Source organism: Trachymyrmex cornetzi, unplaced genomic scaffold (assembly GCF_001594075.2).
Source record: "Trachymyrmex cornetzi isolate Tcor2-1 unplaced genomic scaffold, Tcor1.1 scaffold147, whole genome shotgun sequence".
NCBI lineage: Eukaryota > Metazoa > Arthropoda > Insecta > Hymenoptera > Formicidae > Trachymyrmex > Trachymyrmex cornetzi.
In genome coordinates, this window is record NW_017296059.1 from 94,995 (window position 1) to 120,248 (window position 25,254).

The 25,254-nt window shown below is 35.7% G+C and overlaps 2 protein-coding genes across 3 annotated transcripts; one reads left to right on the forward strand and one right to left on the reverse strand.

The window, feature by feature from the left end:
* The first annotated feature begins 1,715 nt into the window (after nt 1–1,715).
* Nucleotides 1,716–6,142, forward strand: LOC108757846 (uncharacterized). Of its 2 annotated transcripts, none has more exons than XM_018502497.1 (10): nt 1,716–1,931; nt 2,022–2,312; nt 2,391–2,612; nt 2,690–2,765; nt 3,301–3,482; nt 3,563–3,815; nt 4,159–4,380; nt 4,484–4,564; nt 4,682–4,773; nt 5,425–6,142. In XM_018502497.1, the coding sequence occupies exons 2-10, from the start codon at nt 2,214–2,216 to the stop codon at nt 5,527–5,529; spliced, it is 1,332 nt and encodes a 443-aa protein (XP_018357999.1). In that variant the 5' UTR covers nt 1,716–1,931; nt 2,022–2,213; the 3' UTR covers nt 5,530–6,142. The 2 variants fall into 2 exon arrangements, with proteins under 2 accessions (XP_018357999.1, XP_018357997.1); XM_018502495.1 differs by having other exon boundaries at nt 1,717–1,931; nt 4,676–4,773.
* Nucleotides 6,143–8,312: 2,170 nt separating this feature from the next.
* Nucleotides 8,313–24,235, reverse strand: LOC108757635 (twisted gastrulation protein homolog 1-B). The gene is made up of 4 exons (XM_018502106.1): nt 23,300–24,235; nt 11,771–11,994; nt 10,520–10,726; nt 8,313–9,192 (listed from the first exon to the last, which is right to left on the reverse strand). Exons 2-4 carry the CDS (start codon nt 11,991–11,993, stop codon nt 8,864–8,866), a joined length of 759 nt encoding a protein of 252 aa, XP_018357608.1. The 5' UTR covers nt 11,994; nt 23,300–24,235; the 3' UTR covers nt 8,313–8,863.
* Between the last annotated feature and the right edge of the window lie 1,019 nt (nt 24,236–25,254).

A 25,254-nucleotide genomic window follows, 5' to 3' on the forward strand; every position in this document is an offset into this window, starting at 1 on the left:
AAAAATTAGCGAAATTTTAAAAAACTGTAGATAGTGTCCTAAGATATTGTCGATAGAATTCCAGAAAACTGATCCTCCAAATTGAAAAATTTGATCACGTAATTAAACATACAGCCGTTCTAAATTTCTTGCTCTATATAATTGTCGAATTTATACCTTACTTTTCTCTTTAAAATTTATTGCTTCTTCATATAAATTTCCATAATGATAACGTCACGAATGTAATGAAAATGTGCGAATTTTCCGCTTTCTGTGGAAAAAAAAGATCACTTTAAAAAAAAAATGATAATTACAGATAAGTTGAAAATATGAAACACAAATTAATTGGAAAAGTTACGTCTGCTCTTCTTCTATAAGATCTTCAGGCTGTTACAATTATAATTAATTATAATTAATATCTGTGTTAAGTATTATAAAGTATTCTGTAAAAAAATTTTGCAATCCATAGTCAGGGCGACAATATTGATTGTTATTCGTGTTACCGACAAGATACTATTAAAAACGGCCAACCCTGGAAAAATTTTCGTGACTATAATACAGTAGGAGTCCGGGGATAATTGAAGAACGATGACATTACCAACAATTGATATGAACAAATAAATAATTATAACCGATTTAAAAATATAAATAATAAAAGTAATAACTTTTTGGTACCAAAACCCAGCGTGTGGTGTATGTTTCTCATTTATTTTTATTAATTGATATAAATTTATGATTATTATTATAAATATTTGGATAATATTTTTTGTTATATGAATGCTGCATAAATAAGTATGCATACTTGTAATGCTATAATATCTTATATATTGTCGTAAAATTACATTTTCTTCTCTAAAGTTATCATCTTATATTTATTGATAATCGAACTCTGACGATGAAATTAAAAGCACAGTTTTTTTAAAAATAAAAATCGAATTTTAAATGAAAATTAAACATATATACATATTTAAACACATATTTACGAAACTAATAAATCATAAAATTAGTACTAAATTATTAATCTTATAAGGTGACTCTACACGATCGATCAATAATACTGAATATCAGTAATATTGAATCAGTAATATGCAACTGACAGTATTATTGATAATATATTTCATTTTACTTTTATGAACATTATTTATTGCACTGTGACATAATACGACATGGATCTTAATAAAGTAATATTGATAGGATCATCTTTTACTCCTAATAAATCACTTAAATTTCAAGGAATTGAAGGTGAACAATCTCACGCGAAATTCCGTAAGATCAGCTGTCTTTAATAGAGTATCTCGTCAGTATTCGTGGTAATTCCATCGTTCCATCTCTTTAAAAAGGAAAAATTCCGCCGTAATATCGATACTTTGGTTGAAATCGCAAGGGACGGAACATTAATACGGAATAATGTCTCTTGTTATTAAAACATAATTTTATCTTTCAATCCATGCTTGCGCGATTCTTTGACGAGAAGAGTGGTGCATCTGACGATCGGCGGATTCACTATTTGATTGTTTAAAATTTGTTTGTGTACCGAATGATCATTGAAATTCCAAATCATTCCAAATAAAGTCACTAGATTTATAAATCTATAAATAATTAATAAATAATTTATAAATAATTTTTATAAATAATTAAATAATAATAATTAAATAATTTATAAATCTAGTGACTTTAATTCCAAATATCAAATAGCGTCATCTGACAGCTTCCCGGAGTACTAGTTTAGGCTAGCATGCACCACGCGGAGCGGTCCGAGCGGTGAAAAGTGGAGTAAAAGTAAAGGCGCAGTGCGCACCAAGGGGCACGCAATTGCTCCGAGTCTGATGTCTCTCATTTTCATATGGCGGATGTCCGAGGGACAACGCCGGTGTCAATAGGAAAAATTATGACTTTTCCACGGGACAATCGATAGCGCAATCCTTTGGTCGTTAATTCAATTAGGAAGATATGTGAGTACTCTCGAAGATTGTATACTGTCATTTAAAAACGGTTCGTCTCACTTAGCGTCGCTCGTATGGCCTACTTTTGTTTCCTTTCAGGAGGGATCTACGCTGCATCAATGCATCAACTCTTGGCTTGCCATGAGGTTGTTGCTTCTGTAATATTCGGTGCGATGAATGTTGTAATTAACTGTGTAGTAATTAAGCGTGTCTGCTTCCTACGTACTCGAAATGTTTGCGCGTGAGGCAGCGGTGAGTTTTATCAGACGATTTGTCTAAAAGAGTTCAGTTATGGCTGAAGGAACGGAGCCAAAATCTATTGATGGCCAAATCTCGAGGGGCCAGTTAGAGATAAATGAATGTCTCGGCAACTGGTTGATGTACTTACAGGTTGGTACACTCAAGGTAGTACTTTCCACTGTCACACAAAATTAAATCTCATATAAAATCGAATTTCTCCTACTGCAGACACTTAATGGCCTATGTACAGCTGGTACTAAACTGGCTCAATCTCTGCAAGCACTTCTCTCCGTGCACGATACTGTGGCACAGTGTCGTCTAACAGGCCAGTGTCTAGCTGGGTGGGAAGAATTAGCAAGAGCTACGCACATAGCCAGCAGCACTGTTAAAAATCATGTGATCACTGCTCTGAGGGATCATGAATCTCGCGACAATGACGGAGACAAGCATGTCAGTAAATTATATTCATTTAGGCTTCGTTGTTAAACTGATTTGGCGTAACTGATAGGACGCTTCCACTCTTTCAGGATATTCTCAGAGAAAATCTCTTGACATTCGTAAACTTGCAATATCAGTTCTGCGTTGCTTGTTGTGAGTGTTTGGGTAAGCCTATATTATTAAAGTTGTATGATTTCTAGTGATATGTATAGTTATTTAAATATAAATCAAATGAAAGAGTATAAGATTATTTTAAGAAAATATTAACATACTTTGACTGTCGTATGGATTTTTGTAATCGGTTTCCTGATACGTCACATTATTATTTTTTATATAACATAATTTTAAGTAACATAACTTTTCACATTAAAATATATATTTACTAATAAAAAATGTGTTTTTAAATAAAAGTTTTCGACAAAGTTGATAGACTCCTCCAGAGTTTACAATATATCATATAAAAACAATTCAAAGTGTTCTTAATACATGGTAGTAATGTATTATGTAGTGTCAAATTAACACTGAAATTGATACGCCCTGAACTCACATAGATGGATTCAATTGGATACACACGGTAGTCAAAGTGTTAAAATAGGTGACCTAGCATTAAAGCTATGAACTATAATAAAAATTGAAGTAAGAAATTTAGCTGATTATATTTCAGAAATTAAGAAAGTTCTGTTTTTAATTGCTGATTCAGGTGGCATGGCGGAATGCTCTTGTTCTCAAAGCGGTAGTGGCGATTGCGACATTGCTGCGCTTCAGCAATGCTTCGAACGTCTTTACAGTTCGCCGGTACCGCCAATTTCCTCCTCGTCCACCCAGCAGTCCACACAAAATTGTCGGAGGTCTCCTTTGCCATATTCGTTGTTTCCTTTGCAGGTAATTTGCATGTTCGTGAGCTCGGCATGCGATCGTTCTTTATCGTATTAAGCGCGTTATGCTTGGTTTCGTGTGTCAAGGTTCAGAGGAGATGGTCAGAAACGGCAGCGGCGGAAATGTCAGGCGAGTCCGTCGAGAGCACGATGAGACGTTGGTCGATGCCCTGGGATTGCAAGCATGTTATAGAGTGGCCACGCCAGGATGCAAGGTCGCGTTTAAGGGTGCCTCAGCAGGATCATAGTAGATCGACCACACCTGACTCGGTGTGGAAAACGTCGATGGCTAGTCAGGACGGTCTCCAGGAAGCTATTCAGCTATTGTCTTGCAAGCCAGGTAGCAAAACCTCAGTCCCTCGCGACGGTTTGCAACGACAATATAGATGACTTTACGAAGGAAATTTCGCGAAAAATTATTCTTTACTGCGTGTCAAAAATTGTGACTTGTATAGCCGAGTCCTATCTCTACGAAATTAAAAATTTTTAATAATTATCTGAAGGTGAACGCTCGAACTGAATATTCAATATCAATATTTTTGTAAAACGACTTGTTTTCCTTCGTAATTTTGTCTGTTCTTTGTAAGATCAAAAGGACATATTTGACGAACTAAATATAAATTGTAGCTATCTCGTTTTTCGCGTTCTCGAATCTTACGATTCGAAGGTTGTACGTTGTGCAGGAGTTCGGTCGTCCAATCAACTCTCGGCTTACACTAGTCAGCATATCCCGGGCGTCACTTTGACAACCTGCAATTTCGACTCGAATTTCGACTCCGCTATTTGGTCGGGGTCGCGTAGGATAGGTTCACCTAGATGTTGGCCTCAGGACTCCAGTGACCATTCCGATCAATCTGGGCATCGTGATAGCGATCACAGTGTTCACAGCGAACATAGGGACTCTGGTAAGGTTTCTCTCATCGTCGTTTACCGCGATGATAAAATGGTTAATCTGAGAGAAATGTAAGAAATCGCGAAGGGATTGATACTGTCGTAATATTGCTGCAGAACAGAGCGGTGCCAGCGGCAGTCACGGTGATAGCAAGGACAGCATTCACTCTCATTGCGATCATAGAGAAACCGAAGCTGGTGAGTGCATTAACTATCGTGGTCGTAATATTTTATATCGCTAGAATGTTTCGAGAGTGGCGTTAAGGCTCGATTGAGCGTGATGATCTCATATCGAACATTTTTTTTAAGGTACAGCTGATACATTGCCGTCTCGCAAGAGCAGCTCGTCGACCGACTCTTGCGTCTCGGCACACAGCCGATCAGGTTCTGAAAGTGCGGGTGGCGGGGTAAATAAATGAGTTCAGTTATTTTCTCACTCATGGAGAGAAAGAAAATTGAGAATAAGTGAGTGAGTGAATGAGAGAGGGGGAGGGAGAAAAAGAGATAGAGAGAAAGAGAATACAATGTTAGTAAATCTAGGTTTATTAAACTGGTATCTTTTCTAAGACACCGATATACAGTGATAAAAAAAGGTGTTCGTACACTGATATTTTCACATCATGAACTTTGGATATCGTGATCCAGAATAAAGATAAATTTTACGTATATATACAAGAAATGTGAAAAAGAAGATTTAAATAAAATAGCTAACAATAAGACGCAATGCTACAAAATGATACATATAAGATGCATACAATTGAAAAAAAGAATGATAGCGTACGAATAACTTTGAAGCCTGTAGCAGACCATGAATTAGAGATTGAGGATTGAAAAATTCAACTAATTAGATTCTTTTAATTTTAATCTGTTTCATTCTGTTCGAATATTAATCTTCAATTCGCAATCATATCTTCAATACATAGTCTTTACTAACATACAGGCTTTACTCGCTGCGGTTACATTCTTCTATTTACACTCTTTTATTATGTTACACGACGTTTCGATGTTATCATAGAAACTATAAAATAGTTATACAGCATAAACGTCGCTGATTTTAGGATTGCACGAGATCACAATTATACTCGATGTGGAGCGGCGGCGATCTGTCCTTCATCAAGTTGCCGGAGAGCAACGAAGTACAAGACGAACATCCACCCACTTAAATATCTGATACTTTTGCTTCATATCCAAAATGTATCCGAGAAAACTCAACCTTTGAATTACTGAATCATGAAATGGCCCTTTCTAAGAAATATCTTTGAAGAAATATTTCGCACACATTGAAAAAATACAACAAACTCAATATATTTCTCTTGAAATTATTTTTGAAAAACATAAAACTTTTTTAGTTTACGCTTTATTTATTCACAAGGAATCTGTTTTATACATATTTTGTTGTATTTGGAGATTTTCTGTATTTCGCGATTCATTCAAATGATTCAGTGATCCAAAATTAAACCACGATAAAACTTGTTGACCCGTGAATTCACTTAATGGAGATGCGATCAATTTTATTTGTGATGTATACATGTTTAATATTTGTGACGGCGCGAGTTAGTACGTGCATATTGAGTGTACAACTAAAGATAGAAAAATATATGTATAAAGAACGTTATACAGATTGCCCACTTTGTAATACTTACGGTACGATCAATCACGCAATGGAGTTCGCAGAAAAGCCTTTAACAAACTACTGACGATTAATTTCTGCTATTTAAGTATACCATATATCTTTTTTTTAAGGGATAAAATATATATATTTTTTTTTGGACAACAGGAACGAAAGTAAATTGATCAATTTAATTATCTAAACATTAAAAGAAAAGTCATGAAAATATTTAAAAAAATATAAAAAATTCACCATTATAAATTTTAGGCATTCTTTTTATTAAAAATCAGTCATTTTTTAACTACTTTGGTCATTCTAATGTTAAAAGCGTTTATCGTATTTAAAAAGTTTTATTAATTCAATAAGTATTACGAAGTGTAATTCCGTCTGTGTTAAAAAAATGAACGTTCTGTATATTGTTAAAACTCGTATATACAGATGTACGCATGACCCAATTGAGGAGTATCGTTTCACTTCATTTACGAGGATTACTCTTCTCCGTTCTCTCAAATCCCACTTAACATCAAAGTGCACGTGCATGCGATCGTTATTCACTCGCTCTGTTGGATAACGCGAACTTTGAGTGTCTTCGCACGCATCTCGTTAAACATCATTGGGTGCTTTCCATTTAATGATACAAGTCGACACAAGTGTCATTATGTCCTTGTTACTCGAGATTCTGTTCTCACTCATCAAAAGGGAACCGTCTATATTAAGTTACTGATCTGGATAACTAATGATTTCTGAACGGATCCTTTACAATATTGATTTAAGTCTTTATTTTGAGATTGTTCTCCACACGAGTTCGACTCATCTGTGGATTTATAGGAGGGACTGTTTCTATCCATATTATCGGCAGGTTAAATCTATTGTGTCATATGAGGTGTAGATTATGGACAGTCTCTCGTCATTTTAAGATTTATACATCAGGATTTCTGTGGGAACTAAAGGCTTGCATGATACTGTTGTCAAGCAAAGAGTTGGATTATCGGATTAATAATTCTAATTTTGGGACTTTTGATGGAGATTCGACAAGAGTAAGAACCGGTCAGCGACAGAATCGTCGAAAGTCGTATAGTATACAGATGGTAGCAAGACTTCTGGATTTACCATCTATATTATACGACCTTCAACGAGGATTTTGTCACTGACCTGTTCCAACTCGGGTTGGATCCTGAGGTCCCGGACATCGTTACGTGAAGTAACGCGGTTTTGACAGCAGGACTCAGGAATTCTCTAGATTGCTGCGATCTAACTAGAGACTGTAGCCTCTAGAGGAGAATGTCATCAGATCTTTGGATCTGTTTCATCGCATGGTGCTATAATCCTTCATAGTGGGTCGGAAAACCATAATGAGATTTAAAAAGAAGTATATCTTTATTTTACTCATTGAATGTTAAGAAAGATAGAATGATGTTTTTGTCGACTTGTGTCACTAAATAGAAAGCACTCATTACAGAATCGATCCTGAAGCGTATCACATTCCATTCGAAGAGACGTGTTCTACCTATCGTTATTGCGTGTACATCAATTGTCCTAGAAATGCACAGTGCTACCGCTCATAAATTTTCGAACACTTCATACATGTCCCATACTACATAAATAGAATTCAGTATATCTGCATATTACATAAATAAAAGTCAAATAAAATAGAGTCATTGTTGATCTATCTCTACGATTTTTATTTTAAACAATTTTAAATTTATTTTCGGGGATCTTTACTCGTCTCATTTTTCCTCTTACATACCTCTTTTACAACTATTAAGCTTTTACATATAAAATATTTTTAAATAAGATAACATTAAACTTCGTCATAGACTACGGTCCAATTTTATAACATCGCCAAAGTTATAACATCCGATATAACTACTGACGTTAAACGCCGTGTAAATGTTATTTTACGACAAAGTCCGTTTTACTACATCAATGTAATAATGTCGTCGTAAAATAGCGTTATACGGCGTCAGTAGTTATAATATCGGATGTTATAGTTTCGACGTAAATCGAGCCATGTAAATGTAATAACATACGGTAAGTGGAAATGCTTTAAAGTTCTTGCAAGTATTGCTTTACAGAATGTCCGGAAATTTATTAGCGGTATTGTAATTTGCAATGCTTCTTCTTAGAAGAATTTTGAGAGAGGTCTTACATGTGTAAAACGATCTCGATTTTCTAATCGAGAGCGATTTGTTGTACAATTTTATGGCACGGACGTGATAATAAAGATTTTCGATGTTATATGAAGAACCTAGCATTGCCCGAGTGCTTAATAAAAAAAAAACAATATTATATATATTATAATATTGTTTTTTACAATATTATATATTATACGTCGCAGTCATGTACAAATAAGACTTGTGGTTGGTCGCATTCGCGCTTGACACGCGTAGATTATTTAGATTATTACTATGACTGTATATTCCCGATACAGTCGATAGTTGGCGACTTTGCGTATTAAATTAAAAAATTTGTTAAAATTCCTTAGAGACAACATTCTAAAATTAGGCTTACACTTAGTTACAACTTTTGTCACAGTTGCGATCGATTTTCCGGATTATTCAAAGTCATTTTCGAGCGAATCGCTGTGTTCAGAGAATCAGATTATAAGGGAAACACCCATGCAAAGTAATTCTAAGTCGTAGATTCACTAACTTATTATCATGAAGTCGTAAACACTAGACGATTTCTCAAAAGATAAAACTCCAAATATCAAGATTGTAGTATAGTCTCACTTTTACACGATGATAAAACGACTTCTTTACAAAAACAAATAATCTCGCGATCGTAATTTTATCAGAATGTCTTTCGCACGCAAACACTTTTCCTCTTGTCGCGTATATTTTGCACGGAAGAATGGCGAGGGAAAGCGTCGGAGACGAACGCGACGGCTAATCCTCTACGTCTTCGCCCAGCACATCTTCGTCTTCGTCCTGACCATAATCGTCATACGCCGTTTGCGTGTCCTTCAGGTCATCTTCCTCCTCCTTGTCCCCCTGCGAGCACAGCGTGCATCTCGATTCGTTGATTCCGTAGTTGATGCACGTATCGCCTATACACTCGCAACAGCCGTCATGGAACCACCTGTAGCTCGTGGCGCCCATGCTCTGGCAGGATGCCCGACATTTGTTCCAGGAATTGCATTGCGCCATGAACGCGACCGTGCAGTTCACCGTCATCACGTTCGGCTTCAACGGATGCGGCTCCTCGTTCGCGGCCTCTGCCAATCAAAACGTATCATTAACTCATGACATCTATAATCAACATCGTTAGCATCTCAATGAGCTTTAACCATCACAGAATCTTTAACGCGTCGCAATCGCCTAATCAAAACAAAAAGCCATAATAACATCAAAATAGTTCCAAAATAATTACACTGTTCAATATCTAAATTCTCTTCGAAGTTTCATGGTACATATTCCGCAGATTTTGTCGCGCTAAATATGAGAGATGCCATCGTTAGAATTTACATAGTGCATCGTGCATTGAGAATCCTAATTTAAACGAAGAATTAATTTCTGGAACGCAGATAAAAAGAATGAAGGATCAGAGCTACTACGACTTTATATATTATATTATAGAAGGAAAAATAGAAGGAAGAAGTATTGGTAGAAGGAAGATATCATGATTGCGGATCGAATCTAAGAGAATGGTTTGAAATGAGTTTTAATTAATTTTTCAGAGCTGTGCAGTCAACAAGATTAGGATTGTCTTGATTATTGCTAATCTCCGATAGGAGAAGGAACATGAAAAAAAAAATCAGGATCGTTTTTAGTAAATTAAAGCCAAAAATCACCTTATTTACTATTACATCCCAATTTATTAAAAATATTGACGTGCTATTTTTTACGATCGTGTTTAGCGCGAAAAAAATTTTGAGATATTATAACACGTCAGAGAAAAAAGTGATTTTTTTAATTGAACTGTGTAGGTATAATTATACAGAAAGTCTAAAATTTAAACAGCTTGATGAAAATGAGTCGTGTAATCATCAACTAAAATTAATTTAAAGACTCTTGAATTGTACTTTTTCATGTCGTGGAATTTATTTAGAAACAATTAAGATTTTGTTCTGCTGTAAAAATATGTTGAAAATGGACAAAAACATCTTTTTTTAGCCTGTTTTACCTTAATTTACTTAAGATTCTGACATGCTACGCAAATTTTATGTGTTTAATATACGTAAAAATCTTCGGGATATTGTACTATGATACTTTGAAAAGAAAAAAGTGGTGACTTTTGGTCAAACAGTGTTATTAAAAGTAATTTTTCAATCAGTCATTGATTAATTTTTGTCATTTTCACATTATCGTGACTTTATTCTGTTTGTGCGGCTCATCGATACTTATTGCGTTATTTAATTTACGCTACGTATTCCGTGAAGAAGTTGTTTCTTTTTCTACGTAATATTCATTCTGATGAATTATTTGCACGCGACACGCATGATCGGTTGATTAACCAATTCGTATGCGTCGACAGTTTCTAGTGATTCTCAGGTATGGTAGGAATCGCGCACTTTCTCTCGGTGGTGTAATTTCGATACTTACGTATATGATATTTCATTTCGTTCTCGTGTTTCGGCGCGAACACCGTCATATCAAAGTCTACCGGATATGTGAAGGTGAGCCATCTCTCGTGCGGGTCCGCTTCGGCCGTGAGTGCTTGGAAGAGTGCTGGCACTGGCTCGCTGAATTCCTCCACGTGAGATTTCCTGCTCAACGGATTGTCGGTGATATTCGGCTTCGGGCATAAATCTGCACACCCATAGAAATGTGTTACATCACTTATGTATAAGGGTCGTGTAAAAATTATCCTTAGAAAGTAGGATTAAACCGGATTAAGGCGGTTTATAAATTAGATACCTGCCCATTCCCTCTCACGTACAAATCATTCCAATAAATTAAAAATCATTAGTAATATTTAATAATTTATAATTATGGACAATTCACATTTTAAGAGCCCGATTAATATTTATAATTTAGTAATTTATAATTATTTTAATTATTATAAATTATATTTTTTTACACAGAGGTTATTTCAAGAGTGGCATTGACATATTTTATAGAATTATAGAGAATATGCTTGAAATAGTGATCAGAGAAGAAATAATTTATTTTAGTTCACATCAGAATGCAATTTATAATACTATTTTTGGCGTACATACATTACAGGCATACCGGCTAGTCATATATGACATTTACCAATATTTATGAAATTGATTATTAGTACACTAGTCAATTAGGAATATTTAAATTGTCTTATCTTTTATATTCTTACTTTTATATACATCTATTTTTATGTTGAGCCGCATTTAAATTCATAATTAAATAATGTGAAAACTTTTTAGCATATCTAAATTGAATCTTTCTCCGATCATTCATTCTTATCTCATGAATAATTATCAGAATTCTCTTTATAAGAATCTATAAAATATTTCGAAATAAGCCTTAGTTTATAAAAGGCTCATTGCATTAAATCAATTATATCGATTACTAAAATTAATTTAATTAATTCAAAATCAATTTGTTTAAAATAAAAGGAAATTTTGTCTAAAATTAATGCAGCGATAGCTATAGTGCAAATCTATTAGTTTTTCAACTTTCTCTCAGTTCATCCGTTTATGCAATTAAATACTCGTTTGTGCATTGTATTTTGTAATTGTTATACTTAGCATTTAATAGCTTTTAATAAATTACTATCTTTTATTAGGATGGACTGAATTTCTAATAACAGTAATACAATACATCTGGTAAATTGAAATATTGAGAAAGATTTGATTATCCTCGGTATTATCTTACCTACGCACGAGCAGCACTCGTCGTACAGATAGCTCAAGCACGAGAAGCAGTCTTTGCAACAAGTGCAGGTGACCAGGTCGCACTTGCAGCTTTGCGTCAGCATGCACTTGCTCACGACACTGGCGCAGATCGCCTCGTTGCATGCTTCCGAGCGTTTCGTCGCGGTCGTCAATAACAGGATCCCGACGGCGGCCGCGACAAACAATGCACTCCAACTCGTCATCCTGTTTGGGATAGTTTCTATTAGATTCTCTTACTTGACTTGTACTGCGGTACAAAACGTCTCACTTCGTGGATATTATTACAAGCTTACATATTTCGAAGAAAGACGAGGACAATAAAATCCTTTAAAATTAGATATATATACACGTAAATAAACAAACTTTTGGAATCTTTCAATTTGAAGAAATGTTTTGAAATTGTACTGAATATATAATTAAAAGAATTATAAGAAGAAAAAATCATTAAAGAGATCAGCACTTTTTTAATAGAGAAAACTAAAAAGAATAAAGCAATTTTAAGAACAGCTTAGATTTCAAAATTTATTATTAATTGTAAATAATAAGTTGTAATACTGAATATTATTGAAATTTTTTCGTCTTATAATCAATTCACATGCACTTAGGGCTAATTGTTCCATCTTCGACATTCCACAAACTATGTGTTAACTTATCTCCTGAGTAAACAAAAGACTAAAAGAATAAAGAGATAAGAGAGTAAGAAAGTAAAACAGTGAGCTGAAGTTTACCAAAAGGTGGAACAATTCAGCCTTAATGTATTATTTTGATTTAATCTATATGACAGAATAGTTTTGTAAGATGTAGAAAATGGGAGATAAGAGTCGAATACTTTGTAGCGATATATTAATAACATTTTGTGTATCGATCGTTGCAGAATATCTAAAATATAATCTTTTCGCATAGAAAGTTTCCCTTTAAGACTTTATAGAAATCGCAGAGACGTAATGGTACTAAAAGCTAAACCACAGACCTACTTGATCGTGTTACCGTTGAAAAATTATACGGCCGCGTTCAACGCAGTCCACGTGATTTTTATATGCACATTTTTCTGCTCATGCGTAGATTATTATTTGTCTGCTCTTAGATGCTGGACAGTGTATGATTATAACGTTTCCCTGCTCTCGTCGCTCCCGGAGTGACATTACGGAGACGAGAAGAATGATTATGCCGACGAGGCCCGATTAAGATTATTAAGAATATTCACGAACGTGAGTCAGGGTGTCATTAAGCGAGAACGCGTGCTAAAAAGAATGAAATTTCAGTCTCTTCTCCTGGCAAGCGCTGCTCTAACGTGCTAACTCGAACAATCAGTGTAATGCTGCTCCTATCCATTTCAGGGATAACACCGCGCGAGGTCACTGTTTAAACTCGTTTAAGCCTTTGCAAATTCGGGGTCTCTTTGCTAATACAACTGGAAGCGATTTCGCTTCCTGCGCGCAGGAATTGTCGCGGATATTCCGGGGCTCATTTGCTACGGCGAGGCACAAAAATGGATTTTCTTTAAAGTTATAAATGCAAACACACACACCTATAGAAAAGATTTTCGAATCCAATGTCATTACTCCAATCTATTGTAAAATATGGTTGATATACAATCATATCTATTGCTAACAGAGGAATATTTTTCTCTTAAATGAAAATTCTTAAATCTAGCCTAAAATGATTTTGGACATTGGTTTCGTGCCAAATTTTCCAGCATGCATGACTTCCAGTAAAGATTTATTCTAAACGTAAGAATATATGTATAAACTTAAATTTATGTATTATGTTATCTTTGTTTCAAGACAATAAGTCAATCTTATATTTAATTCAAGAAAGTAAAATAAGAATTATTGATCTAATCTTAATATCATTTTATTTTATACTCCATAAAGAATATTTTTTGCCTTGTTATTAAAAATCCTTTCTGAGAAGATACAGACAGAGAAAGTTATATTCTCGGGAGATACGTCCTATGTAGAAATTATTTTTTATTATTTGAAGGTCTATCTTTCTCATGCAGAATCTGACTGATTTTTATCTCGATTTTTATTCTATCAATTACTGAGATTTCTAATGGCAAATTTTTTCTTAAAAAAACATGATAATAAATACATAAATTTAGAAATACAGGAATCAAAAAGCAATTACTCCTCAAAATGTTTAAGGTTCCCGTTTATTCACTGTTACTATCTCACAATCAGATTGAGACGTCAAAAGCGAGAAAATAGACAATAAACATTTTTGAAAAATGTATTAATACTGAAATATGTTTTAACAAAACAACACTTACAATCTACTATCGATAGAGACTGTGTTTCAAAATTTACTGCCAGTACTGAAAGTCTATAGTTTATATCATATACTATAGATTTTCAGTACTAGCAATAAATTTTAAAACACAGTCAGAATCGACTTGTAAAATATAGCGGAAACTCTTCTTTTGTTTCATTAATTAATAAATAACCATACATACATCTGGAAATTAGGGCCGTGGCGCACAAAAAACTTTAAACAGATTAATTGAAATCAAGAACTTTTAATGTCAAATAATATAAATAATAGAAAGGGCATATATATAAGAATCAGTTACAAAAAAAAATCATAAAAAAAGATAAATTAAAACATAAAATGCACTGTAATTAAATTTGAACAATATAATTTTTAATATTACATGTTTCGGCTATAATATTGAACCATCTTCAGTCAGATATTAAAATAAACGCAGAAATGTTGTAAAATGAGGAACACAGTGATAGAAGAAGTTATAACATCTGGGTGCACCCAAATGATAATTCTGAACGCAGCCCTTAGTGCCTTATAAAGAAACAGAAATTACTTGCAAATGATTGGACGATCGATTGTTGATAATTTCTCGATAATCTGATGAAAATAAAAAAACTTGAGTTGTTTTTTATCTTATTTGGAAAATAAAAAAATCAAAAATATATATAAATTGTAAAAAATATAAATTTGTTACAATAGCTTTAAGCTTATGATAATAAAGGCAAGCAAACCGTCACTCTGATAAAAAACTCACCGACAAGGCTATACAGTTATGTTTTGCAACATGTTGAGAAGAATGCTTGTCAGAATAGTTGTAATAGACAGTGTGAATATATGTAATAGATGGATATATAATAGTATTATCTCTCGGGAGCTGCTCGGGGTCGCTCCGAACGAACCCAGCGTACTTGAAATATCCTACATTTCAAGTACGCTAGATTCGTTCGGAGAGATCCCGTGCAGCTCCTGAAAGACAAAACGAACAACGCTAATGTTAGAAACAGAGTCGTCAAAAAGTAACAGTTAGAAAAAAGAGATAGTCAATACAAGTAATAATCAAGAACCAAAAACAAAATAAACTATGTTGACAGCTATGACAAACTGTTAAATTAATAATAAGGATTAGAGTAAATTTATAAAATATACTGAAAAAATTATTTTCTTCTTTTAGAGAAAAATTGTATCATGTTTATTTCTATTCTAAAAATAAATATATAACTATCTATTGCAAATGTTATTTTATTAATTATATTTAAATGGAAAATTATTTCCATTTAAATATAATTTGCAAGAATTTTTATTCTATATTTTTTATTTTACAATTTGAAAGCAGTAGTGAATAAATAAGGATCATAAGATTATCGAGTGAATATCGCACAATCACATTCTTCATTTATGAAATTTAATTCTCTCTTTATAAAAATCGATAAATATACGCGCAAATTATTTTTACATTGCATATACTTGGCCAGATAGCGAGGAGAATAAAGAAACGAGGAGTTAATCGAATGCAAAACGATCGTTCGTACAATAATTGCACATTTCAAACGCGCCCATTAAGAATCTATTTATATCACGTATAATCGCGTCCTACGATATCTCAGGTGAATTATTATTGGAAAAGAATTCCACTACACAACGACCTGTTACACGCGGTGATTGAAAAGGCACGACCGACTCTATATTGTACATGCCGCTGCTGGCAACTTTCATGCTCGCTTTCCACATGTTCTTATATCTCCTATTTATTAATACGCTATTAAAAGTCACTAAGAATTAATATCAGGATTTAGAAAGAAAGAAGATAGTAAATATTCATATTCGTGTCATTCATGATATTATTAAAAATTTGTTTAAAAAATTATAACACATTCTATATGATCTCAATCTTACCCTATCAAGCAAAGTTTGATCCTAGACATACCTTAGACACACACAAATATATTTGCATGTAACTTCTTTGTTTTCTTTACATAAATATTTGAAGCAAAAAAATACTTTTTACACTTTTGTATTTGTATATTAAGTTACACATCTTCACATTTTACATTTTTGTAGTCTACGTGTTAACTTGTTTTATAACCAACTTTTCATAAAATTTTATTTCTGACACTTTATTTTTTAACAAATTAATTTTTATTTTATTTGTATTTTTAAATTTTATTTTTATACACATCTTTTTGTAGCATATTTTATTATTTATTCGTACACTTTGAATAACTTTTCAATCTATTACGTTTTACTGTCCGCTCGTTATTTCACCGAACACTACCGAATGACAGGACCTACCACGGCAGATTCCTGTGGCAGACTAATCACGAAGATTTTGAGGGACGGAGGGACTGTAGTTTTAAGGTAGGAAATCCCCACTCTATTTCGAGACGGTCCTAGGTCATTCGAAAATGAAGGCGCACCCACCACTGTGGAACGGTTTACGATGGCTTCTAAGTAATTATATCTGTTATGCTTTTTTTATGCGTCGGCATAAGCAATCACACTTTGACGATTTAAGTTACTTAAATACCTCCATCACACAAACCTCGACTCATGGAAAGCCCGTGGAAAAGATCGCACGATTATTAAATTAATCGTCATTGTATCTGTGCGTCAAATTGAAGATTAAAAGCTTTGAAAATATTGATGATTATATTTTTACCGAGAAGTCCAGCTGCTTGACTCACTCAAAACGAGCGAACTATTCATCAAATCTTATTGTGATTAGGGATGCATCGGATATATCTGGGAGAGATTAACGGATACCTGATTTTTGGTAATATATCCGGCCAAAACTTTATATTAAAATGACGTGTATATAATAGTATGAATACTTGAAAACTTTTATTATCACTGATCTGGCGCCGGATACCGGATATTTATCAGATATCCGGTACTATATTTCTATAAAAAAATATATCAGTGATAATAAAAGTTTTCAGGTATTCGTACCATTATACACGTCATTTCAATATAAAGTTTCGACTGGATATATTGCCAGAAATCAGATATCCGGCAATCCTTCCCGGATATCTGATGCATCCCTAATTATAATCATGGTATGGTAAGTAGCGAAAATAACGGGGGCTATTTCACTTTTACCGTGTCAAATTGATATCCTTTGTATAATTCCTTTTGTACTACATTTTACACTTTAGTTAGCATTGACTCGGATTTAAATTTTAGCCAGACACCGTACAAACGTTTGCATTTCTATAAGAGGGACACCTCTGCTATGCTAATCGCTACTGCGGATTATGGAGCATTTTGGAAACTATACATTTAGGTTCCCTCAGGTCAAATTGGAATCCGTGCAACTCGAAAGCTTTCAACAAATCAATTCAGGGATTTCTGTGGATGGTTGATAGCTATCTTTTGGCACCCATTATCGCATGTTTGTTGAAACTGTCGAAACAATGAAATGCTACTCTTTTGTATTATCGAGAGGATAAATATAATGTTATTCGATGACCGTCAAAGTATGAGAAATTTTTCCATAATTTGTCATTCTGTCTATTCATCGAGATTAATTTGACGGATCACTTGTACCTTTTTTTTTACATTCTCGCTAGAGTAGATAAGAATAACGAAAAAGTATGGAGTAAATTATAGAATGAAGATTTATGGATGTTATGAAAAGTAATGTTCTATATAAGGAAATTGTGGAAAGAGAAAGCTAAGGAGTTGAAAAAAAGGAAGGAGGATAAGAACAAAGATTCTGGCATAGGATAGGGAGACTGAGGCTCGTTGACACAATAAGAAAGTTGATATTGTGTTCCGTTTATGTATTTATGGCAAAAGAAACAATGGAAAAGTTATGGCAAAATATCTCTTTAATATAGGTTTTCCCTAAGTTTCATTTAAATTAAACGAGTATTACAATAAAAAAAAGAAAAATTTAATTCGAGAGGAAGCAAGTAAATTTTTGAATTCTTTCATTTTTCAATCCTAAAATTCTATTTGTCATCGTTTTAAACATAAATTCTAAAGGGTGATCGTTAAAACTTTGATAATGAATTTCAAATTTTTTTGTTGACGTTCTGGATGTGCCAATAACATTGCTTTGTCAATCAATCCAAAAATTATTCCCCTTTTTTGTGAAGTAGGATGCTGGGATCAAAAATTCAGGAATCTCTCGGAAAATGTTGGCTAATAAAATTTTATTTTATTATTTTCGATCATTACTGTGGTATCCAAGAAATTTATTTAGTCATTCTCTACTCTCTCTCTCTTTCTCCGCTGTAAATTGTAATTAGGGGTGAAAATTGTTGAATCGGTTTAAAACTGTATTAATCTTATTGATAGCAAGTGCTATAACGATATCGTCAACATATCTATAATAAAACAGTACATGAAAGTCTAAACTACTCAGCATTCTACTTTCCTATAATATCACATCTGCAATTACCTGTGAGTGGATAGTGAGGAACCCATTTAAGTTTTAAAAGTTTGTTTGTAAAATCTGTCCATCAAACGTGAAATAAATTTATTCTAAAACTAATTTGATCGGTTCTATAAATTCGTTCTTTAGAATTTTGTAGTTGATTGAAATAAAATTCCATCTACTTTTTAATTAATTGCAAGCTCGGTGGGGATATTTGTAGATAATGATATCACGTCCAAAAAAATTAAACTATAACCGTTTTTTATATGAATATTTGACAGTCTTCTGATCAAGTCAAAACTTTACGTTATTTACGTGACTAGAACCTGTCGGAAGTCGGAATACTTGATTACATTGTGTAAGAATGAGAGACAAGGTTGTAAAACGGACTGTTAATCGAAGTATAGAAAATTAGTTATTAAGAGAGGTACATGAGGATACAAAAATGAGAAAAAAGATTAGAGTTTTATTTTTGTGTAAAAATTGTGCAATAACTGGATAAATGTGATATTAATGTAAATTAGTGCAAAAGTGTCTAATTTGAAAGGCTGTGACATTTATGACACAAAAAATAAGGAAAGAATGTATAGTTTTAGGTTTAAATAACAGTAATATTTAGCTATCTCTCAGATTTTAATTACCCATTAATCGTAAAAGTATCGATGGATGTGTAAGATTAAGAGAGAAGAATTATAAACCAAATCTTTTCCTGCTATATAAGCTTAAATAATAACTTTCTATATATATTCTCGTTAGTATGGCAACTAATGGCGTAAAGCCGTAATCACACTAGCGATTGGCGATTGTGATTGACGATTGAGGATTACTTTTCAACCAATAGGAATGAACGAGTGCGCATGGTACGCTCAGGACACCGCGTACGTGGAGACGGGCGCAATCGGATTTAATAAAAATTCCAGCTCGCGAGCGAAATGTGGATGTTTGTCATCCAGGGACAGGCGTGCTGCCGCTGCTGCTGGCACTCACGATCAGCAGCCTCGCCTCTCGTTCTGTGGCCCGAGGCGATGGAATAACTTCAATAACAAACGCCAATCGCCTTCGTAGAAGGCGGCAGCGAGCCTGGTATCTCTACCTACGTGTCCGCTCGTGTACACCACGTTCACACGACGGAGGAAGACTTTCCAATCATTTTCTGTTACTACTAGAGTGTAAGCTCCTCCGTTTCCCTCTTCCTCGCCCGACTCGGTCCTATAGATAGTACGAGCGTGTAACTCTTTAATTACGCGAATAAATCTTTCTATCGTCGAAAAACCATCCAGTGTACCAATGTGAGATAAAATAAAAAAAATAAAAACATTAAATAAATAAAATATAAAATAAACACGAACGAGAAAAGAAACAATAAAAATTTTGGGAATAACTTTCAAGATGTATGTATTTAAATATTTTGGCTTTACCTTTCAACAACAATAAAATAATATTAAATAGCTATGTGAATAACTCAACTGACATAACAGGAAAATATTTTATTTAGACTTCGTAGCATTTTCCACTGGCAGAACTAGTGCAACACTATAGTGCGTACTGAGTGCAATTTTATTGTTCCACTGTGAAAACTAGTTCACATGTTTAATGTTCCATTGATAAAACTGGTGCAGAAAACTTACACTGAGTTGAACTTTTTTCCCCTCGTCTTTAAAGTCAGTGAAGACCAGTGCAAGTTGAAATTGAGGTTGTATTCGTACTAAGGTATGATATATTACATTATTGTAGTTAATGTCATAACAGTGACCCTGTGTTAGTTTCAATGTTTCTAATAATAGCTGCGCACGATGATATTTTGACATTTAATACTCTTGAAATGTAAAAATTTAATTTAAAAAAATGTTTTAAATAAATTAATCAGAATATTGTAAAATAAGTAATTTAAGTTTGAATATAGTTATATACATATATTTTTCAAAGTGTTATAAAATGGATGTCTTATGTTCCATTGAACCGTACTAAACCTGCACTATTATTGCAATAGTGCTGTTTTGATCGAAACCTATAAGTATGGCACTGGTGTTGTACCAGTTTTCTCAGTGGAAAACGCTATGAGCTGATCTTAGCGTTTAATTAATAATATTTTAATATGTGTGTGTGAATTTATATGCATATCTGATTCTGTAAATTGTATATATGCCGATTTCATTTACGGTCTTGAAATACAACCCTAAACTGAAACTTGAGATAACAATATCATAAACTAAATTGACAATTTAATGATATTGGTAATAAGCATCTTAAAACACTTTAAATAATTTATTGTAAAAAACAATAACTTTTCAATTTTATATTTTATTTCTGCTACGTTTGAGGAAGAAAGAACATGTGTTCGCGTTTCGGATGAAAAAATCAATTTACATATAATACGTTCAAATTATTCGGGAAGGGTTAAAATTGCGTGGTTTCGATGGAATTGGAATCGAATTTCGCAGAAGAATCAGTTTTTCATGTATGATGCAATAACTCACAGATTGAAATATTGTATCATATTATAATACTATGTCTGAAATATTTTGATAAAAAATAGTTAACGCGACTAATTGTATAACGTACGATCATGATTTTTAATTGTTTAGACTCAATCTTTAAACGCGTAGCAAGTAGAAATAGCATTTCTTTCGACTAGCGTTTTTCGGGAAATTCTGTTAAAAAAAAGAATTAATTTTAATTACTTAATCAAAACGAAATCGCATCGATTCAATTAAGCAAGATGATTGGAGTGCATGGATGCTGAAACTCGATCGTCCGCCATTTCCGATTGGTTGCATGTAGTGATGACCTCCTTCGTGCGTTAATATCCGCGTTATCGAAGAATCGCTGTCAATTGGCATCGCGTCGTTATTGCGCTATCGCTACCATTTACGGTGTCGTCTACCGTATTATTATTTTCGGTTATTGCAGGAATTACCGAGCACACGAGAGACACGCTCGCACAATCGAGCCTCGGCGCTACGCTCGCCATCGAACAGCTCGCACTTACGACGCGCGGTCAGCGTTAAAACTTGACTGCGAGTGCTGCGACACAGCCTGTGTGATAACATCGAATAGCATCTTAATAATAGACAAGGGGCAATCGGAATGGGACGACTACGTTTAACGCTAAATACACTATTAAAATTGTTGATTAACAGCGAAGTCGTTATTCACGTTTTATGAACGAATTATGATTCTACTAAAGAAAGTGAAAACAAAAATTTTAAATATATTTGGAAGAAACTTTTTTGAATGGATATTTAATTACAATATTTAACAAAATCTGTCAATTTTATTTTTTACATAAAATATGAAGTTAATACACTCGGAGGAAAATGTAGTGGTAGTAATTATAAAGGAGACAACTGTATAAATTTATATGTGGAATTACGCAGTTAAAATAACTATAAAATAGTTTATTCAACTGTATATATTAACATTAATTCTGCATATGAAATACTTGTATAGTTGTCACTTCTATAGTTGTCATTATTTGCTACCATTTACCCTTCTTCTCATATATTTTCTCTTTAACATCTATCTACACTTTTACTTTACAAATTATTTTTTCTTACAATCTTTATGTATTTCTATATTTAACGAAGAGAACTTTAGAATGCTTTCGATTATCATTTCTTGTTAGCATTTTATTTGCAGCGAATGCAAACGAATTTTTGTGTCAACAATGTTCATTCAAACGATACTCAGAATCGAACAATCGCATTTCGTGCTAATTAAGGCACAAATAGAAGTACCAACACTGATTCATGACATTCTATGTATCGAAACGTTGTCACGATCGATAGGATACTTCTTTTTGCCCTAAACTCTTTCTAGAAAACACCGGTTCCGGTCTCCTTGGAGTTTCGGCAGGGCATTTAGGTGTTAATTGAATGACCGTTCGACGGATAGTCTTCCGATACTGGGAAAGATGTGCTTAAGCGCGCGACACGATCGATATCAAATACATCGCAGATGTATTTGCGTCTCTCCCGGTTTTCTCGAGAACTGAGAGCGGGGCAATGAAAAAATGTGCATCGACCATCACCGTGAATATAGATCGCCATTGAGGCGATAATTTCGTCGACGTCGCCGACGCGATCGCGTTCTCGTAAAAGTATTAGACCAAGTGCACCCGACCGATATGTGTCTCTCGATAGATCGCGGATTGATAAATAATCGCGACTCGAGTCGATTCCGCTCCGACGACTCTGAAACTCTTGCGGTCCCGCAAGACGATTCCACGAAAGCCACGTTGCAAATAGATCGATCGATCATACGCACCGACGCGCTTTGTTCCGCGATACCAATCCACCCCCATCATCAAAAATAGCTCGCTTCTCTTTAAACGGAGAGTTTCGGCGAAACTCGAAGAGAAAGAGAGAGGATGAAGAAACGGAAACTCTCTTAACTAAACAAAAATTACGACAGCGTGGCCGTAATAGTTCTCCCTTCGAGGTTCCGCCAAAATTTTTTTCATCCTCGCGTGTTCCGTCAATAAGCAAACTCTTCGAGAAACGATTCTTCTGACGAGCGGAGGAGGGGAGGAAAGACGCAATCTCGGAAGAGACGAATTCCCTGCCGAGTTTCTCGGCCGATAATAACAACTCCTCTCGTCGAGAGGAATCGTGGTTGGATCGTGGTCAAATTTCGAATGGCTCTTTAATTGGAGGCGAGCTATTTATTTTCCATGATTATAGAGAGGAGGCCGGTCCGATCCGGCGCGATCGCGATCGCGGCGGATCCGGGCGGATCTTTCTCGCGCGCTCTCAGGAGGCAGCAGGGGGATAAGCAGAGGAGAAGAGGAAGAGGAAGAGGTAGGAGGTGGAGAGAGCGGGGGTGGGATCTATCTAACGGCGATAGACAAAGTCGATCGATATTTACCTGGCACTACTCCGACGGCGTGTTCCAGCGGCGGGACAACGGTGCGCGCCAGTTAGCTACGCGCGTGAGAAACTATTTTAAGAGCGCGCAACCGGTTCGCGCGTTGCGACGACCGCTGCGGGACATGTTTCCTCGGTAAGAGGAGAAATCCTTCCTCGCATCCTCTAGGAAGGAGCGTTTTCTCTCACGGTTTCAGCGGATCGTCCAATCGCCCGCCGCGACGTACGAGAATTCGGCCGCTCTTCGTGTTCGCGAGGATGATCGTTGAGGCACAGAATAGGATGCTGTATATGTGCAGTAACACGCAAAGGCGAGTCGGCGGAGATCTTGACGATTTTCGCAATCGCAAAGTAAATGGATCCACGCGTTCGTCAACAACGTTCGTCAACGTTGATGAACCGTTCCTCGCTCGTGCGGGAATCGCGCACTTGGGTCACAGCGTGTTTACGACGCAGCGCGCTCGCGCCTCTCGCGCCTCTCGCGCAAGCACATAAGTAAGCACCGTCGTGAAAACAAACTCGCGGAGTGACGGGCGTCCGTCTTCCGCGAGGATCCTTTTCCTGCTCGACGGCGGCGGGTACGGCCGCGGCGTGTCCCATCCACCGCGAAGGATGCACCCGTCGCGCTTTTACGACGTTACCGCGTTGCGACGCATCGCGATGTACTTGCGTCGTGCGAATCGCAATCGCGATCGCAATCGCAATCGTTCGCTCGCTCGCTCGCTCGATCGCTCGATCGGGGATCGGCGTCGGAAGAGAGCGGTGGAGAATACCCGTTTCTCGTCGTCGCTTTTTCAAAATTTGGCGGCGATCTTTCGCGGTACGGTGCGACAGAGAGGGAGAGAGGAAAACAGATAATAGAGAGAGATTTGTCGGCGGGTGTGACGAATCGAAGAGCAGTTCTCATTGGACTGAATTAAGAAAGAGCGTAGACCGCGAGGACCTCAGAGAAACGGAAGAAGGAGGAGGAGGAAAAGGAGGTGGTGGCGACGGCGGCTGGTGGTAGTGGTTTGTACCGTCGCGGATCTCTCCGCTGGAGGTGGAGAAGAGAAGAGGGAGAGAGCACGAGCGCGACAGGAGAGGGCGAGCGAGAAGAATGATGAAGGAAGAGAGAACGAGAGGCACTCTCGTTAAAAGAGAGAGAAAGAGAGAGAGAGGGGGGGAAGAGAGAAAGAATGAGTCCGCTGACGGTCGGATAGTTCGGACTACCGACTGCATAAGACTGGTTTTCAATTTTTTCCCGACTTTTTGTTTTACCTGTGCTGTGCCTCGCACACAGCCTCTATCTCTCTCCTTCCCCCCTGTTCTTCGACTCTCTTCTCCTCCTCCTCCTCCTCCTCCACCCCTTTTCCCTCCCGCAGAGCGTGCTGGACGAGTAACGGGTGAGCCGCCGCCGCCGCCGATCCTCTCTGCTCCTCGATCGCCGCCGGTCGATCGGCCCGACTCCGAAATCCTCGGGGACGGATCTCTCTTCGTGGATGGTCCCGCATGATGAATCTTTCGGCCGCTGGGTGCACCGGGAATTTTAGGACTGAGAACAAAGCTCGGCTATTAGACCGAAACTGTTGTGTCAAATCCATAAACTCCACACGTATTTTTCAAATTAAAGTTTTAGATAAAAACAAATGTATTTCTGATTACATGAAAAATTGTGAGGCACGATTTTTTTGTCTCTTGATGTGCAATTTGTACAATCCATAATTGATTTTAATGGAAATATTGATTAATTGGAGAGGTTTTTAATAGGATTTGCCATGCAAATCTGTAAATGAATTAGGCATGATTTTTATCTCTTTCAGACATATCGTAACATTAATATGCAGATTTATTCAAATAGGTCCTGAATATCATAGGCTTTAAGGAACATCTAGCATGCGCACGAAAGTAGCGACTTTTTTCGTCAATAACATAAATCGCGTATGCTAATAGCTTCATAGTCCGAGAAGATTTATCTTC